At 34.5% G+C, this 21337-nt stretch overlaps 1 protein-coding gene across 5 annotated transcripts in view; it reads left to right on the forward strand.

Annotated features, from left to right (window-relative positions):
- Positions 1-21337, forward strand: part of XRCC4 (X-ray repair cross complementing 4) — a 247655-nt gene that overhangs the window by 110095 nt on the left and 116223 nt on the right. The window contains exon 7 of one of the 5 annotated variants that reach the window (XM_036279202.1): positions 5327-5474. The exons of the other annotated variants lie outside the window; for them this stretch is intronic. Within the exon in view, the coding sequence (XP_036135095.1) occupies positions 5327-5385 (59 nt within the window). The 3' untranslated portion in view covers positions 5386-5474. Of the gene's footprint in view, positions 1-5326; positions 5475-21337 lie in introns of those variants that run through there. 5 annotated transcript variants of the gene reach the window in all.

A 21337-nucleotide genomic window follows, 5' to 3' on the forward strand; every position in this document is an offset into this window, starting at 1 on the left:
AAGAGACAGAAAGCCTAAGCAACACTTTGAACAAGTCTCACTATAAAGCAAAGATACACAGTAGCAGCTGGAGAGGGGAATGGATCAAGAGGGTTGATTTATTTTCTTAGATGAGAGAAATAATATCATGTTTACATGCAGATGGGAATAAATAAGGGAAGGGGGGATGGATGTCCAGGCAGTAGACAGGGGTAAGAATTGCTGGAATACTGACTCAAAGTAGGTAAGAGAAGGTGGCATCAAATGGACAAGTGGCAGGATTCATGTAGCTAGGAGCATGGGCATGATGACAGAGAAGAAGGTATAATAATAAATGGACAAAGACACAGGAATGTATCTAATTTCAGTCATGGAAACTTAGAGATGTTGATTAAATTAGTTGATTGAGCCTTGACTGATTTGGCTCAGTTGTTAGAGTGTTGGCTCACGGACCCAAGGGTCACTGGTTCAATTCTTGGTCAAGGGCACATACCTGGGTTGCAGGTTTGATTCCTGGTCCCGGTTGGGGTCATGTGAGAGGCAACCAAACCAGGTGTCTCTCTCACGTAGATGTTTCTCTCTCTCTCTCCCTCCCTTCCATTCTATCTAAAAAAATCAATGGAAAAATATCCTCAGGCGAAGATTAACCAAAAAAAAAAAAAAAAATTAGATTTGTATTGTATCACACAATCTTACTCTTATACATCAGAGTTAGATTAACCAAAAAAAAAAAAAAAAAAAATTAGATTTGTATTGTATCACACAATCTTACTTTTATACATCAGAGTTAAATTTCTTTTCATTTGGAGGCTAGGCTTGTTTTACATTAGTGACCCTTTTAAAATGAAATCATTCTTCAATAATAAAATATCAAAAGTTCACAAAGAAAATCTGTACTCTTTCCAATTTAAACATTCACAATTTTTAAAAAATAGAATGGCTTTTGATTTTATTCAGAGTATCTCACCAACCTTTGAAGTAGATGAAAATTGTTGAAGAGAAAATATATGGTTATATTTGGGTACATGAGAATGGGGTCCTTTATGTGTTCAGTCTCTTCTAAACAAATCTTTGTAAGTTACAATTGTACTACTTTAAATTTGGCAGAATTTCTTTTCTCCTCAGAAATGTTTAGTTCATTGCTTTTTAAAAAAATTACATGGCATTTTCTTTTACTTATATCTAGTTCACTACATATTTGATGTATGGGTCTCACATTCTTTTTTTGCATTTAATTGCTTTTGGCAAGTTTTTGATGTCAAAGATTAAGAGCATTTTATTAGAAGCCTTAACTATCTTTTTTCTTCTGCTTTAGTAAGAAATGTTCAGGAAATTGAAGTTTGTAAAAAAAAAAAAAAATGAACCTCAGTTCTAAAATACTTGTTATTGAATTCAGAACTACATCCCATAGATCTAAGGAAAAACATTGCATATGTTAAACAGCAAAGTGAGCCTCCTTATAATATGCCATTTTCCATAATTCATTCTTTTACAGAGACAAAATATATTCTTTTTTTTTTTTTATCCTCACCCAAGGACATGTTTTTTTGCATTTATCTTCAGATAGAGCGGAAGGGAGAGAGGGGGCAAGAGAGAGAGAGAAACATTGATGTGAGAGAGAAACATCGAGCGGTTGCCACCCACATGACCCTCTCTGGGGCTGGGAATAAACTGCAACCGAGGTATGTTCCCTTAGTGGGAACCGAACCCGGGACTCTCTGGTCCACGGGCCAGCGCTATAAACACTGAGCAAAACTGGCCAGGGCACAGAATACATTCTTAGATCATGGGATATTTTTTTTTTATCACAACTTTATTTTACAGTATTTTACACATTATTACTGTGTGCTTGGGGCAGAGCTATAAAAGTTTCTTTCTACATTTATTCTACCATCTTGACAATATAATAGTTTTTCTTAGAGTACACATAAATATATGAATTTATTTTAGATATGCAGGCACATGTGTGCTTTTCTTACAACAAAAACAAGAGGAAAGGAACTCAGTGGGATTTAATAGAACACATTCACTCTATCTTTCAGAAAGCAATTTCTTTACATTATTAGATGTGTAATTTAGTAGTAATTTTTATTATGTATTTTCATCATTAATTATTAAAATCACCAAATTGTTCATTAGCTGTTCACATTATTACTCTATTCCTGATTGATAAAAAGGTTTTAGTGAGATCAAGGTCACTTAGTGATTCCACAGTTTTCACTCAAAAAAAAAAAGTCTGTTTATTTTGATGCATGTATCCAGAAGTAGGGTAGATATGAGTTAGTCCTTATGAATAGGAAATCTGTTTTATTACTTTTTTCTCCAAAGTTTAAAAGTTTTTTTCTATCATTAGGATTTTTGAGGATATAACTAATGAGACATAGTCCAATCTAATAAACTATATCATGTTTCTATGAACCACACCATATAGTAGGACAAACCTTTATTCATTAGCAGTTTACTAGCTAAAAGATCTCCAGAGTATTCTGAAATTTAAACATCACAGCCTGTACCACCCCACAACTGCATTTTATATTCTATACCAAGATTTACTTTCTCTGTCAGAACATCCAGATTTTTTAGGTAGGTAGCAAGGTATTACAAACTTTATTTCTTTAGCTAAGACTACATGCTAAGGCCCTAGAGATCATAGGTATTTCACCTTTTTTCTGATTAAAACTATAATAGAGAAGTGGTTACTGAGATCTCTGATCTCTCAGCCCCTCCATTCCAAGGAAGATGAGTCACTTTTACTTCTCATCTAGTTGGTATTAACTCCTTGTGGCTTTAAAGATTTCCTAGTTAGTCTGGATGCCTCCTGCCTCCAAAGCTTGCTTTTTAAAAATTTAATGGAAACCTGTTAGGTTATTATAGATATTATGAAACAACGTTCACTGTAAGAAACCCTTTGTTTCTTTACAAAATCAAGGTGGCACCTGATGTCCATGGTTGTAGGCCCTGTGAATAATAGAAACTCACCAAAATATATAGAGATGTAAACATATTTAACAAAGTAGCTGAGTACCAGACTGCCAGTAGTACATCTAAGTTGCCTGTCATTTGCCCCAACAATATCTGATAGAACCTAAAGTTAATTTATGATTATGTATTTTTTGTACTTTTTAATAATCATTTGATATTCTAATAACAGCAGAATTGTATGTAAATACAGTTTTTAAATGCATATGAATATTCTAAGAATTTTAGCTATTATTAAAAAACATTTCTTAGTGATAATAGAATTCAAAATGCATGTGAATATTTAGTGGAAAAATTGGGTTTATTTCATAGAAATAGGATCTTTCTCATGAAGCACTTCGAAAGTTTACTTGACTCCTATTTAGCCATCACAAGAGGAATTATTTTATTATTTTTAGTTATTTAAATCAATATTTTTTGTATTTATTTCTATTAGTAGAAATTGGCAATATTTCTTACAATTAGAGATGAATGAAATCAGCCTTCCTCAAAGTACAAATAAGAAAAATATTTATTCTAGAATGTTTTACCCTTCTTAGCTTTATATTCAAGGTGCACAACCACTAAAAACAAACAAAATAAGCTTTCTTACCACTTTTCTGCATAATTATGAGTTTAAGATTTAGCACATTAGTTTAATTAGTCCTGCTTCTTAACCAACAGGAAGGTCCCTGTATAACTGCTATCAGTAATTTAGGCGGCTTCTTAGTTGGTGGGCTTCCTGAAAGGAAGTGTGATTATAGAATGGCCTTTTTGAAAATAAATGAATGGCTATGTCACACAGTTGATGAATGCTGATATAGTAGCTTTTAAAAATAGAACAGAATCCAAAATTTTCTAAGTATCAAAGAGCTTGTTGCTTCGAACAGTGAATGTCTACTCACAGAGGGATAACAACATGTACTGCCAAAGAGATTACTCAGAAGTTCAGCTTTACAATCTCAGATTCTGCCCTTAGTCTTATCCAGCTTATATCATAGACGCTTTCATTTATAAATTCTAAATAAAAAGCTTGATTTAATAAAACCTATCACAAAACTGGAAGAGAGTTTGAGTGTTCTTGCTAGCAGTTGTGGGCTTTTACACATTAGTAGTGTTATTGAGGAATGACACTATATACTTGAGAAATCTAGATCTCATATAGTTCTACATCTTCTATGTAGGTCAAGCTCATTATTTTCTAAGATGAGAAAACAGAGGCCTAGAAATGTTGTGTGTTACTGTTGGTCACTTGAGAAAAGAATGAGAAAGTATTTGCCTTCTACAACAATAAATTAACCACATTTCACATCTTTTTTGAGATATTGTAAAAACCCTCGGAAATTTCATTACATTGAGAAAATCGCCATGGATGCAACAGAATAATGAAAACACTTTTTCTCCCAAAGAAAAGAGAGATTTTACTTGTATATACATTCTCCAGAAAGATATTCAGCACCATCAGATTAAATGAATATATAGCTTGTGGAGAAAATTCCAGAATGTACATATTTCTACTGAGGTCTTCCTTCTTTGTTCTTTAAAATTGAGATATAATTGATATATAACATTTTGTAAGTTTAAGGTGTACAATGTGTGTTGATTTGATACATTTACATGTTGCAGTATGATTACCACCATAGTATTAGCTAACACCTCTGTCGTGTCACATTATTTCTTTTTTATGGTGAGAACAATTACAATATAATCTCTTAGCAACTTTGAAGTCTATAATACAGTATTGTTGACTATAATCACTATACTGTGCATTAATTTCCAGGACTTATTTGTCTACTAGTTGCAAGTTTATACTGTTAAACAACATTTCCCCAAATTCCCCTCCTCCAACCCCTGTTATCCACCATTCTACCCTTTGTTTTTATAAATTTGGCTTTTTTAAATTTCACATATAAATGAAGCATACAGTATTTGTCTTTCTGTGTCTGACTTATCTCAGTCCCTCTATGTAATAATTGCTTCAGAGTTTGACTTAGTATTTATTTACCTGAGAACTCTCAAATGTACCAGTGGTTGTTAGCAAATCTATGATAATTTCTTTATACCCCACTGCTAAAATATAATTGATAGAGCCTTCTAAGCAATTATTTCTACATCTTTATATGTTATTAGAAACACAAAAAGAAATTCTATTAAGAATATTTGTCTCTGGCTATGGATGAATGAGGAAGTTGGAAAATCCTCTCCCCAAAAAACTAACTAGACCAAAAAGAAACAAACATTTCAGTGCTCTGGAAATTGGCAAAAGGTAAACAGCAGTATGAAGTGTTTGTGCTTGAAAAATTGCTGAACTTTAGTTAAGAAATGGGAATCTGTAGAGTTCTTGCCTAGGGCCGCCCCATTGTTATCCTCCAATCCTTCATTCCCTTAGCTTGGTCAGTATGGACGTTTTGTCAAGATCTGGGAGGCCATGAGGACTGGCAACTGTAATTCCTGGACCAAAGAGAGCTCACTTAATTAGCAGAGGAGGGTGAAACCCACATCCAGCAGTGTTGTTGGTGGAAGTAATGATCTTGGCAGCAGCTGGTAAGTGGGTTGGACCAATGGATGTTCTAACCTGAGGTTAGCCTGCTGCTACATGGCTACATTTGTACCATTTTGCTTCAATCTATGACTAGGGTTTTATAGAATATGGTAAATTGATATAAGTAGTCATCTATGTGCTCTTTCAATGGGTAATAAATGTATAAGAAAATAATGATGTGGTCACATATTTAACTCAAACAAGTTTTTTTCTATTCTGCATAACTTCTGAGTCTGAATATGTTATTATGCATAGTAATGAAGGGTATAATGTACCGTTAAACATTTCTCCAAATTATAAGACCTGAGCAACATTTTCAATGGATGATATTCCATGCAACCCATGTGAGATATCTTGCTTTAAGATGATTTTAAGCCCAGCCAGTGTGGCTCAGTGGATTGAGTGTCATCCCATGGACTGAGAGGTGCCAGTTCGATTCCCGGTCAGGGCACATGCTGGGGTTGGGGCTCGTTCCCAGTAGGAGGCGTGCAGGAGGCAGCCAATCGATGTTGCTATCTCTCTTTTCCTTCCTCTGTCTCTCTCTAAAAAAATCAATAAAAGATATGTATTTTTTTTAAATATGATTTTCAACTTGTATATAAATGAGGTGAGAAAGGGGGAAGTGTCTAAAGAAAACAAATATTTTCTCAGTATAGTCTCTGTCCCGGTTTGAAGAGAAGATACACTAAATATGGGAAGAGGGTCATATAATTAAGGATATATTCTCAAAGTGTGGCATGAGCCCAAGAAAATAATGTTACATTTCAAAACACAGAGTTACTTGCAGGAATTCTGGGAATATTTAAGTGATATTTTTACCATTATTGTGGCCAGAGGACTGGTATGAGAATGGACTTAGGACAACTATTTGATATAATTAATATTAATAGTTGACAGAAACACTACATAAATGCTCTTTAATTTGGTCTGTCTCAAAGTGACTTCTTACCCTCTGGTTCTTAAAGAATGTTGAGTGGGGGCATTTGGAATTATACATGCATATATTAGTTTGCAAGGCTTCTGTAACAAAGTGCTTCAACTAGATGCCTAAAACTGTAGAAATGTATTGTTTCCTAGTTCTAGAATCTAGAAGTCTGAAGTTAGGATGTCAACAAGGTCGATTCCTTCTGAAGGCCAGGGGGAGGCTCTGTTCCAGGCCTCTCTCCTAGGCTTATTGCCAGTCATCTTCTCCCTGTGTCACTGCATATCATCTCCCCTCTGTGTGTATCGGTGGCCAAATTTCCCCATTTGTAAGGATTAGGGTCCACACAAATGACCTCATTACTTGATTCCTTCTGTAAATACTTTGTCTCCAAACAAGGTCACATTCTGAGGTACTGGGGATTAGTACTCCCAATATGTATATTTTTTGGGGAAATTCAGTTCACCCCATAACAATGGAAATTCACATTTTTTTGGAGAAAGGATCTAAGTTTTTATTACATTTTCAGTGGGGACCATGCTCCCTAAGGATTCAGAATCATTGATCTAGGAGAATGGTGTTTAAACCTAAAAAGATAAAATAACACTTGTTAAAAGGAAATGGAAGCTTATAAAAAGAGAGAAGATGCGATGAGAAGAGAAGATAGTGTTCAAGCAGAAGCGAAATCACCTTCTGTCAGTACATTGAACTGGAGGTTTGTCTAAGCTGCATTGTTCAGTAGGATAGCCACTAGCTCTATATAGCTGTTGAACATTGGAATCTGGCTAGTCTAAATTGAAATGTTCTGTGAGAATAAACTGCGCACTGGATTTCAAAAATGTAGTATAAAAAAAGAATATAACATGCCTAATAAATTTTTATATTAATTATACATTGAAATGTTATTTTGGATATATTTAGTAAAAGCAAATATATTACTAATATTAACTTCATTTGTTTAACATGTCTAATAAATTTTTATATTAATTATACATTGAAATGTTATTTTGGATATATTTAGTAAAAGCAAATACATTACTAATATTAACTTCATTTGTTTCTTTTTTACTTTTGAAATGTAGCTAATAGGAAATTTACAATTCTATATGTGACTCACATTATGTCTGTTAGACACACTGATCTTACTGTTCGAGAATGTTCCATATCATGCTCATTATGTGGTTCTATAATAGATTTATATGATTGTGGAAAAGAAATGAAATTGTGCTACCAGGTCTCTATGAAACTCTTAATATAAGTTCATGAGATCTACAGGTATATATAGATGATTGTGGGTATAATTGAGTATTTTATACTGAGAAATGTAAAAGGTGTTACACTGTTGTTTTCTTTTTGACTCCTTGTAGTAAATAAAACAGACTTAAGAAATCCTGTATCATTTATCAATTTGTCCTCGGAAAATGAAATCTAAACATTTTTACTGGCCCTGTAAAACTGCAAACCATGACCCAGTCGAGACAAAAGATGGAGTAATACAGCAACAATCTGTAAATCAGTGGAACATCTGCAACGTAACGTAACATGTCGGAGTCTCGTCTCCGTGATTGTGACAGGGATCTCTACCACATATAGCAATCTGGTTCCTTGAGGCATTTCATCAGCATCACCTATAAGCCATTGTTAAGATCAAAAGGATAGAGAAGGTTACCAGTGATGAGGTTGTTGAATGTTGCCAGCCCACCAGCATTGACAGGATACTTGCTAAAATTTAACTCTGAGGATCTGGAGTGTGTGAAGGATAGATATCATCAGGCTTGCTAAGCAGATTCTGAATGATGCAGTGGAAGAGAACAGACACAAGTAGGATCAGCAAAAGAAAGACTCAAAGTGAGACCCTCAGTGCCACATTCGAGCCAAAAACTCAGGAATGCTGAGAAATAGTAGCTGCAAACATATACACTCAGGATTTTGTGGGGAGAAGGGAAGGGTTATATTGTTTGGGGGATGACAGAAGATAATTTAGGATATTGCTGGGCATATTACTTTTAAGCACACTATAGCTAACCATATTAACAACTATATTGTTTATTAATCTAAATGAATAACAGATGAAATCAGAGGTTGTAAACTGTTGATCCTTGATATGATCTAGTTCACATACTTTGTTTTTTCTTTGGTGACAACAATGTTTCAAATAATAAATTTGGGTGCCTTTAAACAGGGCATAGGTTTTCTAGTTTTCTGTAGTCTCCAACACCCCTTTATCTTAGACCTGGCTCACTTCATTCATTGATATCACTTGTATGATCCCTGGAAGTTGATGATTTTACTAATGGTGAGTCACACACTAGTTCTTCTAATTCTACTACTATTGATATTGTGCTACCACTGCTATTACTCCTACTTCTTCTGTTACTACTATTGTTCTGTTATGTTATGGTCCCGCTGCCACTACTACTAATAGCGCCCTAATCACCACCACAACTACTACAGACTCATAGTTATTTAAGCACTTACATACCAGAGTCTACTCTAGGTTTTTTCATTATCTTAGGTTTTTCCATTATTTCATTTACATCTCAACAATAGTCCTATGAAGTATATCATCACCATTTTACAGTCGAGAGAACTGAGGCACAGAAAGATTAGAGAACTTGTCCAAGATAACACAGCTAGAAAGTTACAGGGCTCAAGTTCTAACCCAGGCAGTGGACTTCAGAGTGCATCTACCTGTGCTAAAGTATTTTGTATTTATTAAATAGAACACAGATTTGTTAATATCTTAGAGTTCTGTGAGTATGATTTTATATTTTAAAGTCAAATGTATTTGATGCCTTTATTTTAATAAAATAAAATTACTTAAGGCTCCTAAAAAAGAAAGGATGGAAGATACGGCCTCTTTTTCTTAACAGAGTGAACACATATTCAACTAAAAAAGATGTAACTTCCTGACATTAATGCACCATTAAGATGAACGTGAACATTCACAGCTCTGCTGGAGGTCCTGTTACGATTTGATGGCAAAGCACATAAGGCAGGAGGAATGATTTATGCTCAGTCCTTGATTAAACGGCTTGGGTGTAAAGGTGCTAAATAAATATTAAATAATACTGCTAAATGTTCATCTAGACATTTTAAAATGTATAAATGTATAGTTTTAAATATACTGTGTTATTTAGATATTATTTGGTTGATATAAAATTATGTCTTGTGAATTGACTTTTTTATCATTATGAAGTACCTCTCACTGTGTTTAGTATGAATCTTTTCTTAAAGTTATCTTTGTCTGATAATGGTATAGCTGTGTCAACCTTCTTTTCCTTGGCGTTTACATGTTTTGTTTTGTTTTGATCTTTTTCCACTCTGTTCCTTTCAACCATTCATATATTTAAAAGCTGCCCTTCGTTAGCAACATATAGTTGTTCTTTTTCTTGTTTCATTTTTTTTTTTCCTTTATTGATTTTAGAGAGAGAGAAACATTGATGAGAGAGAACATCGATTGGCTGCCTCCTGCATGTCCCCCACTGGGGATCGGGCTCACAACCTGGGCATATGCTCTGACTGGGAATTGAACTTACAACCTCTTGGTGCATGGGTCGGCACTCAACCCCTGAGCCACACTGCCTGGGCCTATAGCTATTCTTTTTTTCATTTTTCTTCAGATAGAGCGGGAGGGAGAAAGGGAGGGAGAGAGAGAGAAACATCAGTGTGAGAGAGACACATCGAGTAGTTGCCACCCACATGACCCCAACCAGGGCTGGGGACAAACTGCAACCGAGGTGCGTGCCCTGAGCAGGAACTGAACCCAGGACTCAGCGGTCTGCAGGCCAATGCTCTAACCGCTGAGCCAAACCAGCCAGGGCAGTTATTCTTTTTAATGTCTGATAATCTTTGTCTTTTAACTGGAGTAATGACTGAAATAACTTGTAGTTCATGTAGTTAGTTGTTTATTTAGATTTACCTCTACCGAAACACTAATTGTTTTTTATTACTCCAACTGTCCACCCTTATTAAGTTGTTAATTAGTCATTCTTATATTTTTGTTTTAGTGGTTAGCCTAGAAGTGGCAACATACATATATGGCCTGCTGTAGTCTAATGTAAATCTAACTTTCATACTTACTAGCTAATGCTAGGGCTTGAGGACACTTTGATACCACTTAACCCCATCACCTTTTTGCATTATTGTAACATGTATTTAAATTTACCGTACATTTCAGACCGCATAAAGCATTATTGTTGTAGTCTTGAAAAGTCAGTATTCATTTATGTTTATTCACAGCTTTACTTTTTACCTTGTTCTTTATTCCTTTTTGCATTATGTGTTTTCACTCAGGGTTATTTTCCTTTATCCAGAGAACTTTCTTTAATATTTCTCTTAGTGCACAGTCAGCTTTGAGCAAATTCTTTTGGTTTTAGTTTTGTGAAAGCCTACAGTTTGAAATGAATTTTGTGGCTGTACATTTCTAAGTTGACAATTGTTTTCTTTCAGCACTTTGAAGATGTCACTCCATTGTCTTCTGATTTCTTCTGTTTCTGTTAAGGAGTTAGCTCTTATTACGTTGATGCTCCTATGAAGTTAATGTCTTTATTCTTGTTAATTTTATCCCATGGCTTTGGTACTTAGCAGCTTTTATCTAATGTATCTAAGAGTGGTTTTTGTGTGTGTGTGTGTTTTCTGCTTGAGATTTATAGAGCTTCCTGAATTGGTGGCTTGAATTGGTGGCTTTAGTCAGTTTTAGAAAATTATTGGCCAGTAGTTTTTCAAATATTGATTCTATCCTGTTCTGTCTCTTTCCCTTTCTGGGAATCCAATTACACTAATATTAGACTTTACCATATGTTAGAGTTTTCACTATGTTCCACACATTCCTTATGGTCGTTTCCAATTTTTTTAGCTTTGTGTGCTCCAGCTGATATTTCTTTAAACTCATCCACTTTGTTTATTGAAATTACCAATCTCTATTAATTTGGTCTTTACTTACTTCTTTGTATATAATGAGTCAATTAGGCATGTGTTTTCTACCATACAGGTATGTTTCTTTCAGTTGTTGGCTGCTTGAAGGTGGTGGTCCCGTATAGCACCTAGTATATTCAGTGTCTTGCAACTAAAAGGAATGCAAAAATTTAAAAAATTAATTAGTGAATTTTATTTATGCCCCATATTAGTTTACTGATGGCAGATGTATGTAGTGTACTTTGAAAGTGTTTTTACCTCATTCATGGCACGTTTCAAATATAAAAGTGCCCAAACTAGTATTAAGCATGTTGTAGTTATATACTTAGTGCAGATGTAGTAAATGAATCCCACCAAAGAGTGATTAAAATAAACAGAAACAACTCCAGAATTTAAATAATATAGTTCATTCTTTCCACATGTTTTGATATGATACTTTACTGTTTACCATTGGAGGTTTTATGGCCTTACAAGGGAACAGGGAATGGGAAACTTTAAAAAATTTATTCTGTGAGCTTGGACTTGAGATATGAGGTCTGGACATATACAGTGATACTCTCAGGCACTATGATGATAAATATAGGATGCATTAATGAAGATTATACAAGTCAGCCTGACCACAAGGTTATTAAAACTGCTGGGGCCAGTAGTGGTGACTGATGGTGGGGAATCAGGGGTGATTCTGTTGTTAACTCAGAAGACCAGTGATGGAGTCTGAAGAATAGGCTGAATGTCCTGCTTTGAATGCATTTCCAATAGTTTTTATTTGGAAAAAATATGGTTAAAATTGAATATAAACAGGAAGATAAATTTGGACTACAGAAATATTTTCTAAGAAATTATTTTTATTTCATTAAAACTGTATTCCAGGAGACAAATGTTAAAATATTCTTGAGTTTTATTAACAAGTTTGAAACGCACTGTTAATAAAAATTAAACATTTTCTTTACTTTTAAATTGTTCAGTCTTTAATATGGCAATTAGTATCTATTTTTGATCTTATTAAATAAGGAGTACAGCATGTACCATTTCCCACAGATCAACATTTGTATTATTAGAAGGTTAATTTATTTGCAACAGAGATTGTTGAAAATTTAAAAAAATACATAAAAGCCCTGGCCGGTTTGGCTCAGCGGTTAGAGCGTCGGCCTGCGGTACAGAGAGACCCGGGTTCGGTTCCCGCTAGGGGCACGTACCTCGGTTGCAGTTTGTCCCCGGCCCTGGTTGGTCGTGCGGGTGGCAGCCACTCGATGGGTCCCTTCACGTCGATGTTTCTCTCTCTCTCTCTCCCTTCCTCTCTCTCCCTCCCACTCTATCTGTGCAAAAAATGGAAAAATAGCCTCGGGTGAGGATTAAAAAAAAAATGCATAAAAATATTTGATACACTTTTTTTCTTCTTCCCATTTTTTGTTCAGATAGAGTGGGAGGGAGAGGAAGAGAGAGAGAGAGAGAGAGAGAGAGAGAGAGAGAGAGAGAGAGAGAGAAACATTAACGTGAAAGGGGGACACATCGAATGGCTGCCACCTGCACGACCATCCAAGGCCGAGGACAAACTGCAACCGAGGTACGTGCCCTTAGCGGGAACCGAACCTGAGTCTCTCAGGACCACAGGCTGATGCTCTAACCGCTGAGCCAAACCGGCCAGGGCTGATACACTTTTTAATTTGCTTCTGTACTCGAATTAATTTTGTCAGTGTCAAGTTCAGTATTTAATAAACAATGGTTATTGCAATAGAACTTCCTTACATTTCTCTGTGCATTCATCATTTCTTTATTCCCTTTTATTGGTTATTAGGTTTCATAAAGGTATTAGTAGCATACTTTATTTGAAAGTGCAAAATTATGAAGTTAGGTAATATTGTATTTTAAAATGAAAATTTTAATAATATCAATTTTTAGAGATTTAACAAACAGTAAATAGGTTTAGTTTACCTGACAAAACTCTGGCCACTTACTTTATTAAAAAACATGAATTTCAAAGGCTAATTAACATGACTTTCTCTTTAAAAAGGCTAAAGGTTTTTTTTCATGATTTTTCAACTGAAGCTCAAGACTCCACAGGAGCTCTTTCTTTGCTATTTTATGGTACAACTTCCAAAGTGAAAGAAAATTAGACTTTGCTATAACTTTAGAGTCAGGATTCACATCAATACTATCCTTAAGACATTGTGTGTAGGAAGTATTCGGTACTTGCTGTAATTTCTGATACAAAGAAGGTCAGAAACAATAAATTGTTTCTTTTAAAAATTAAATTGTTTTTTAAGTAACAGCCCCCCCCCTTTTTTATACTTTATTTTAAACCCAAAGCTTAATAAAACAAACAAAAATAGTGTCTGATAGTTATGTAGAGAATCTCCCATACACATGCTGTCAGTTGGAAAGTCTTTATTTTCAAAGCCAAGTTCTTACAGCTTCTGTTACAGTGTGATTGACAGCTCAGAATACCATTGAAATTCTCATTGTAACTCAAAATAAGAAGTGTGTTGCTTCAGAAACATAAAACAAAGGTGCCATCACTTATTAGCGTCTTTCTGTTTCTTGACCTCATGCTTAGTTAGGAACAAAAAATTATAAACAAAAAGGTAAATACTCTAAGAACTAATTTATGTTCTCTCTTAGGAGGATACTTTGACATCTCTTGAATCACCAGCTCCTTGTAATTCTGAAGAGGAAAAGTTACCCTCTTATAACAATTCCTTTTTGCTTAGGGTTGCTTGTATATTGCATCTGCTTGTTTAAATATCACATTAAATTGTAACAATTCACATGTTTTGAATGGTACCACTTTCTAATACTACTTTCTTCTTTGAATGTCAGCATCGTGAAAATGAAATACGTGTTTGTAAGGAGAGGCATAGCCTATTTTAATGGAAAAGATTTAGATTTTGAGCTGAGAGCTCATGTCTAATCTTCCTTTTATTATTGTGGATCAGGATACATGTCCTTTACCTCTGTAACAGGCATGGATTCTGAAGCATATATTAAGTATCTGTGCTCTATAGAGCACAGGGACTAATGTCATTCTTATCAATGTTACTCTTTTAAGGAATTTATAGATTCCAAAGAAATTTTTAGATTTTTTTGTTTGTTTCCGATACTCTTTGTTCTCTGTTCTAAAAGGTAGTTGAGTTGATTTAGTGTTAATTTTGCATCACCCAGCACAGTGCCTTGCACACAGTGCACAGTAGGATTTTTAACACTTGTTTATTAAGTGGTGAATGAATTCTTCGCAGTATAATTAAATATATTTGAGATGAACACAGTAAATGTAGTTTCAGTTGGATTATTTTTCATTCATTTTCCTGCCATGTTGTTTAAATACCATTAGTAAAATGTTGACAAATTTGGACTCTCATTGTTATTATCTGGCATAAAATCAGGACTGACTCAGAGTTTATTTTAGCATCATAATATTGCTAAACAAAGCTCAGCAGTTATGACTTTTATTTGGCGCAATTTCCTACCTATTTCAGAAGGATAAATTATAGTTTATACTAGTTGTTTTTTTCTAAGCTTCATAACACTTATTTAAACATTGTGTTATATCCAAATTAGCCTAAAAGACTCTATTCATTCTCTGTTCTTTGGCTGGTGTGCCACTTACTTACAGATTCATTGACTATGATTGATTATAAACTGCCTGTGAGACCCACTTACACGGATTCGTCATTTGTTAGAGTTTAAATGAGTCACAATCCCCTCTGCTATTGGACTTTACAACGTGCAATAAGGTGTTTTTAATGACTTTCTCTGCAAAATACACTCCTTTCATCTGCAGGTCAGCCTGGTTTAAATCTCTATTTTGCTGGACACTACCCCAAAGAAAACTTTTATTCCTCATTATTCTTTTTCTTTTTTTTCCCATGAAACCATATCCTGAAATATTTTAAAAGCCAGAGTGCAAACTAATTATGCCGTCATAAAATATTTTCACAAAAATAAACAGTTACAATATTCTACATCAACCTGTTCAACAAAATCACCTTTTACATTTTGTGCAGTTCTCGAAAATTTAAAAATGCACAACAAATGCCACCGATGTAGTATTTGTGTGCTTGCCTGATTGTGAGCTCCTCAAGAAAAGGGATAAAACCATGGTTTACTTCTGCTTCCTGAATCAGCACAGTGCTTTGAACTTAATGGGTAGCCAACACTTCTGACTCAGATTGAATTGTTTTAATACTTCCATAAAAGATCTACTTAAAATCTTACTAGGGAGTGCTCCACAAATGTCTTTAGTAGAACTGTTGCCTAAAGTACAAATCCAAGAGCAGGAGCTAAGCTGTCACATCATTCTCAAGGTGGCCAGGTAAAGGACCAGACATTAGAGCAGTAGGATTTTCATCTGAAATGTCTGGTTCAGCGTGGGGTTGAGAGCTGAATCGGTGGAGTTTTGTCCAAATCCCTCTAGTTAACCTCTTATCTCTCTTTCACAACAATATCTAAATTAGGATGCCTAGGATTATTGTAATCTAGTCTTGTTCCAGAGCAAGGTCATTGAGTCTGCCAAGTTTCTGGTCAGAAAGAGTAATGGGAACATGAACTAACATTGATTTTGTGCTGTTCTGTATGGGATGCTGTGCTAGGTGCTTTACATAATTTATCTCATTGAATCTTGACCACAATCAATATCAGACCTTATAACTCTCAGTTCCAGAGAGGTTAAGTCATTTGTCCAAGGTTACACAACTAGTAAGCGAAACAGCCAAATTTGAAGTTACTTGTGACTGATAACAAAGCCTGTCATATTTAATGACCCACTCTGTTATTTAGGCTTTTTTCCTATCAATTAATAACTGGAGTTGATTGTTAAACAAAGGTTAACTCTTTTATATAGGTGAACTGACAAGATTTAATGTAAAGAATATTGAAGTGAAAAAGCTATTTTGTCTTTTAGTATCTGGAAAATAAAAAGTTATTGAGACATCATTTAAAACTCACTTAGATGGAAGAATGGGTCAATCTGTAAAGAACATTTTATAGTTTAATAAGTCTGATGTTAATATAAATCCAGCTTATTTCTCAAACTTTGACTTGGATAACCAGAGTTTCTGTCTGTCTGTGCAGTAAGCAAATGGAAGTACCCGACTGATTATGATTTTCTCTAGACGTGAATCCAGAGAGAGAATAATAGCCTCTCTACTCTTCCTCATCCTTGGGCATTCGGAGGAGATTACTGTAACTAATAATTGACATCACTTTTGAAGCATCAATTTAGTATAATGTAGTTGATCTTTTGCTTACTGGTTGATTCATTAGGGCGAACTCATCCTTTCCAGGAAAGAACAGGTATCTCTTGAGTTTTTGTATTTTCCAGAACCTTGCTTTCCTAGAACGTCTGTTAAATTGTGATATATACCACAATTGTTTACAGCATTATGGAAACCTGGCGTTCAACTGTAGTTCTACCAATATTTTAGTTCTCTGATCAAGGCATTTTTTGCTAACTTCTCTGCATCTCATTTTTCTCCTCTGTAAAATTTAAGGAGAAAATTAAATCAGCTCTAAATTTACAGTTTTCCAGTGCATTTAAAGCCTACTCTTTGTTCTATAATGAGGTCAGGGAAAGTGTGCGAGGAGGTAACTATAATGCTATTTGGTAGAAGGGTGTTCATAAGTTTTTGTGTACCTATTGCCATGAGAATAATTCTGAAAGGAATTATATAAGTGCTTTACTGATGAAATCAACAGCTTTATTTTTCTCCACCTGATTTTTGGGAAGCCCTAAGGTATTTGATAATTCTACCAATTAGAAAATATAATCTAGAAATGCAGTCAAGAGGAAAGTTACAATGGTTATAAATTGATTGTCCTGGGCTATAATGTTTCTCCTATGTCTCCAAGAAATTGTATGATTCACCTTATTTATATTGCTAAGGGAGCACTATATTAATAGAGACTATGTAGGTTTTAAAAAGATTTAAATGTAAGCCTCTTTAAATATATATTTTATATTATTACATATATGTAATTTAATATAGTACTGTCATACTCAATAAAATTAGCTGAATATAGCATTTTTATTAATATTACTGTTGGTGGCGTTGGTGGTGATGTTAAGAGTATTACTATTAAATGCAAATAAATATTACTGTTTTATTTAAATATTCAGAAATACTTTAAAAATATGCTAATAGTATTCATTCTAGTAATTAACATTTTAAAAAATATTCCTGGAATTTAATCTTAGTAGAATTTGATAAGAGATTTATGAAGAAATACTTAATGGTGGTTTTCAGAAAATAAGATCTTACCTCTTGAACAAGTACTTTTGATTCGGGGATAGGATTTATCAGGCTTCGGAGAATGTGAGTTACTAGGATAAACAATGAGCCTTCATACCTCTAGACACTGTCAAAATTTGGACAAAGCTGCTGTGCTCTAATAATTCTTTTAGGGCTTATTTGGGTCAGTAGATGTTACCAAATGCTCACAAAGCTCCTTCTTGAGAAAATTCTCTAATATTCAGCCTCATTTTAAATAACAAAAGTAACCATTAAAGAATGAGGTAAAAAAAATATAATAATAAATACGAATAGACACCCAGTGTTTATTTATATGTATATACAAGCAAATTAGAGAAAAATGTATTTGAAAGGTGATATTTTTGAAGTTGAAATTTGACTTTTTCCATGAATCAATGTAGTTTTATCAAAGAAGCAAGCTTAGGTCATACCTTTTAGCTATGGTTCTCAGATCCATCACTAATAAAAAAAAAAAAAATGTAAACCATTTTCTCAGGATTATAAACATTTTCTTTTTATTATTTATTTATTTTTTTATCCTCACCCGAGGACATTTTTCCATTTTTTGTTCAGATAGAGTGGGGAGGGGGAGAGAGAGAGAGAAACATTGACGTGAAAGGGACACATTGAGTGGTTGCCACCCACACGACCAACCAGGGCCAGGGGACAAACTGCAACTGAGGTGCATGCCCTTAGCGGAACCGAACCCTGGTCTCTCTGGACTGCAGCCAGACCCTCTACTGCTGAGTCAAACCAGCCAGGGTAGGATTATAAACATTTTTAAGATAAGAATTGTTAAAGTATGAGGAACTAGGCAAATGGGATTAACTTTTCCTTTAGGAAGTGGTTAGTTGCTAGCAGACTGATTTCAGAGCTCTTAAGTAGACTTGTATCTCTTTAGAAAACATGTTTAATTCTGGCTCACGCTAGACTGTGCCATTAATAATTAAATGCCTAATGATTCTATTTTCACAAATTTTAAAATGTGTTAGGTAGAAAAGAAATAATTGGAGGGTGGAAGAAAATCATTTGTTAGAAAACATCAAATGAATTTATTTACTCCAACATTTGCCTCTTAGGTGTTGGGAATGATATCTGATTCCAGGGATCACATGTTAAATAGCTCTTTCTTTAGGAGTTCAGCATGTATTCGATGAAAGAAACATCTAAACATTTAATTTCAGTGCAAGTATATGAAATAGAAGTTACTTGATATATGTTCAGTGAATGGATGATTAATAAGTGAATATTTAAAGTGCTATGTAAAACGTGTCGTGAGGGTAAAGATGAAGGAATGACTGTCTCCATCTCTGGTTTACCAGGTGACAGCTGAAGAGTGAGCAGGTTGAGAAAGCAGTCCAGAGCCTTCCAGGTAGAGAGAACAGCATGTGCAAAAAAGGCATGAAGTTTTTTTTTTTTTTTTCTTTAGAGAATAAAATAATAGGACATATTTAAGGAAGGAAGGCAGGTTTTATGTGGTTAGCTCAGTGTATATGTGGGAGAATAGTGAGAAATGAGCTGAATAGGGAATAATACAATTAGACAAAACTTTTAGGAAGATAACAGTCATTGGAGTGTGGAGGATGGTCCAGAAAGAGGAACCCAGGAGGCAGAAATTAATTAAAAGAGTATTGACTTAAAACAAGAGAAACAAGAGAAAACAGTATCCTTTGAGTTAGAGAGGGGAGAAACTGAGAGCTATTTAGAGACAGAATTAACAGAACTTGATTTATTCCACATGAATCGGGCTATTCTGATTTTTAGGTTCCTATCTTTAATAGGTAGAGGATAAAACTAATAATTTAAAATTTTTTACATATTGAATTTGTGCTTTGAGGACCTCAGATTAAAAAAAAAAAAAAAAAAAAAGTCCCAGAAACAGCTGGAACCCTATCCAGAGCTAAGAAAGAACACGGGTAGATTCTGTCATAGTCGAAGCCGTGTAAGTGGGCAAGCTCCCCAAGGAGAGCCAGTACAGGAGATGCTGAGAGTTCTTAGATGAGCCCCTAAGGGCACTGTCAAAAAGAACAAAGATTATTTTTGAGGAGTTTCTAAGGTAACTCAAGATAAGTGATACAGGTGTGTGAAAACCAGCATTTATATTTAATTGATATCTAGTGACTGTCCCACAGGGCTGTCAAAGAGTGATTTATTCACTATGTTAAAAATTCAGCAACGCAAAGTAAATAAAGAAAATAAAATTTTGAGTTGTTAGATTTTTAAGTTAATGCATTTGTTAAGTAATTGTGCTCTTATTATTTATTTTAAAATCCAAGAAGCACAATATAATTTTACATGAATCTGTTTCTTTTTGTAATGAATATAACTTAGACGGTGAATTAATTCTGTTAAATAGAATAATAGTTACCCAGTCCCAGTCTGCCAGTCTTTTTTTTTCATCGCAGAAGAAAAGTCTATCTTTTTCAAAAATGCCTTATTGCTTTATGATAAGAAGGTTTTCAAATTTTTACTGAGACTCACAGTAAAATGTATTTCACATTTGAACGAGTATACATATTTGTGTATGTAAAGCTGACACATGCATTTTTTTTTTTTTATCCTCACCTGAGGACATTTTTGCATTTATCTTCAGATAGAGCAGGAGGAAGAGAGAGAGAGAGACATCGATGTGAGAGAGACACAGCGAGTGGTTGCCTCCCACACGACCCCAACCGGAGTGGGGACCAAACCAGGGCAACACATGCATTTTATAAAATACTACTTACCTTTGTTTATATCTCATGAATATACTCTAAGATATTTTATTTTCTAAAATCTGGTTACTGTCCACTTAATTTATTTTATAAGTTAGTAATGGGTCACCACCTGCAGTTTGAAAAACTCTGTCCCAGACATTGATACCCCTAATATTTCAGTGTTTTACCTCATTGATGCTTATTCCCTCACCTTCACTAAATCTCTTCTATGAGATTGTAAACATGTTTGATTCTCATTTATCTTAAACAAATGAAAAAAACTTTCTTTCTTGCTCTACTTGGTTTTTAAATTATTATTGAATCTAACCCGAATTTACATCCACATTTCTAATATGTATGTAATCAACACTTGCTACTTCGATCTTCCCATCATGTTGGTCCTTTCCCTACACTTACACCCTTAGCAATCCATCCAAAACCAGTTTCCTTGATAATAGCAAGCACTTATATAAAAGTCAATGTGCCAGGCTAAGTCCTTCATAAGTATTAACATTTTTAACTCACAAAAAAGTAGGCACTGTGCATGGTGAAATATATGGCTTGCCCAACTATACACAGACAGTAAGAAGGGAAATTGGTATTGAAATCTAGGTGTCATATATTGCTCACTCTTAAACTAATTTCTGTAACAACATACGTATTGCTATTTGTATTTTTAACCAAGATACACACACACACCTACCTCTTATCTCTCCTGATAAATTGTTTCCATTCAAAATCAAACATCATCTTTAAAGACTGAGATGGAATAATAGAATACTAGTCTAAAAGTAGCAGTGGTTGCAAGTGTTCTGACTAAATGCTTGTCTTATTTTAAGGATCGAGAATGGTGTCTTAGTCGATGTGGTATCATTAAGTTAGTTTCTCAAAGGTAAGGAGATGGAGTGAGTACTCCAGTAAAAATGAAAATATATTTAGGAATGTATTGGTTTCCAAAGGCCACCATTGCAAAATACCACAGCCTGGGTGACATAACAGAAATTTATCTTTTCATATTTCTGGAATTCTGAAATAAAGGAGTTGGCAGGTTTAGTTTTCCTGAGGCCTTTCTCTTGGC

Source organism: Molossus molossus, unplaced genomic scaffold, assembly GCF_014108415.1.
Source record: "Molossus molossus isolate mMolMol1 unplaced genomic scaffold, mMolMol1.p scaffold_m16_p_3, whole genome shotgun sequence".
In the NCBI taxonomy this organism is placed as follows: Eukaryota; Metazoa; Chordata; class Mammalia; order Chiroptera; family Molossidae; genus Molossus; species Molossus molossus.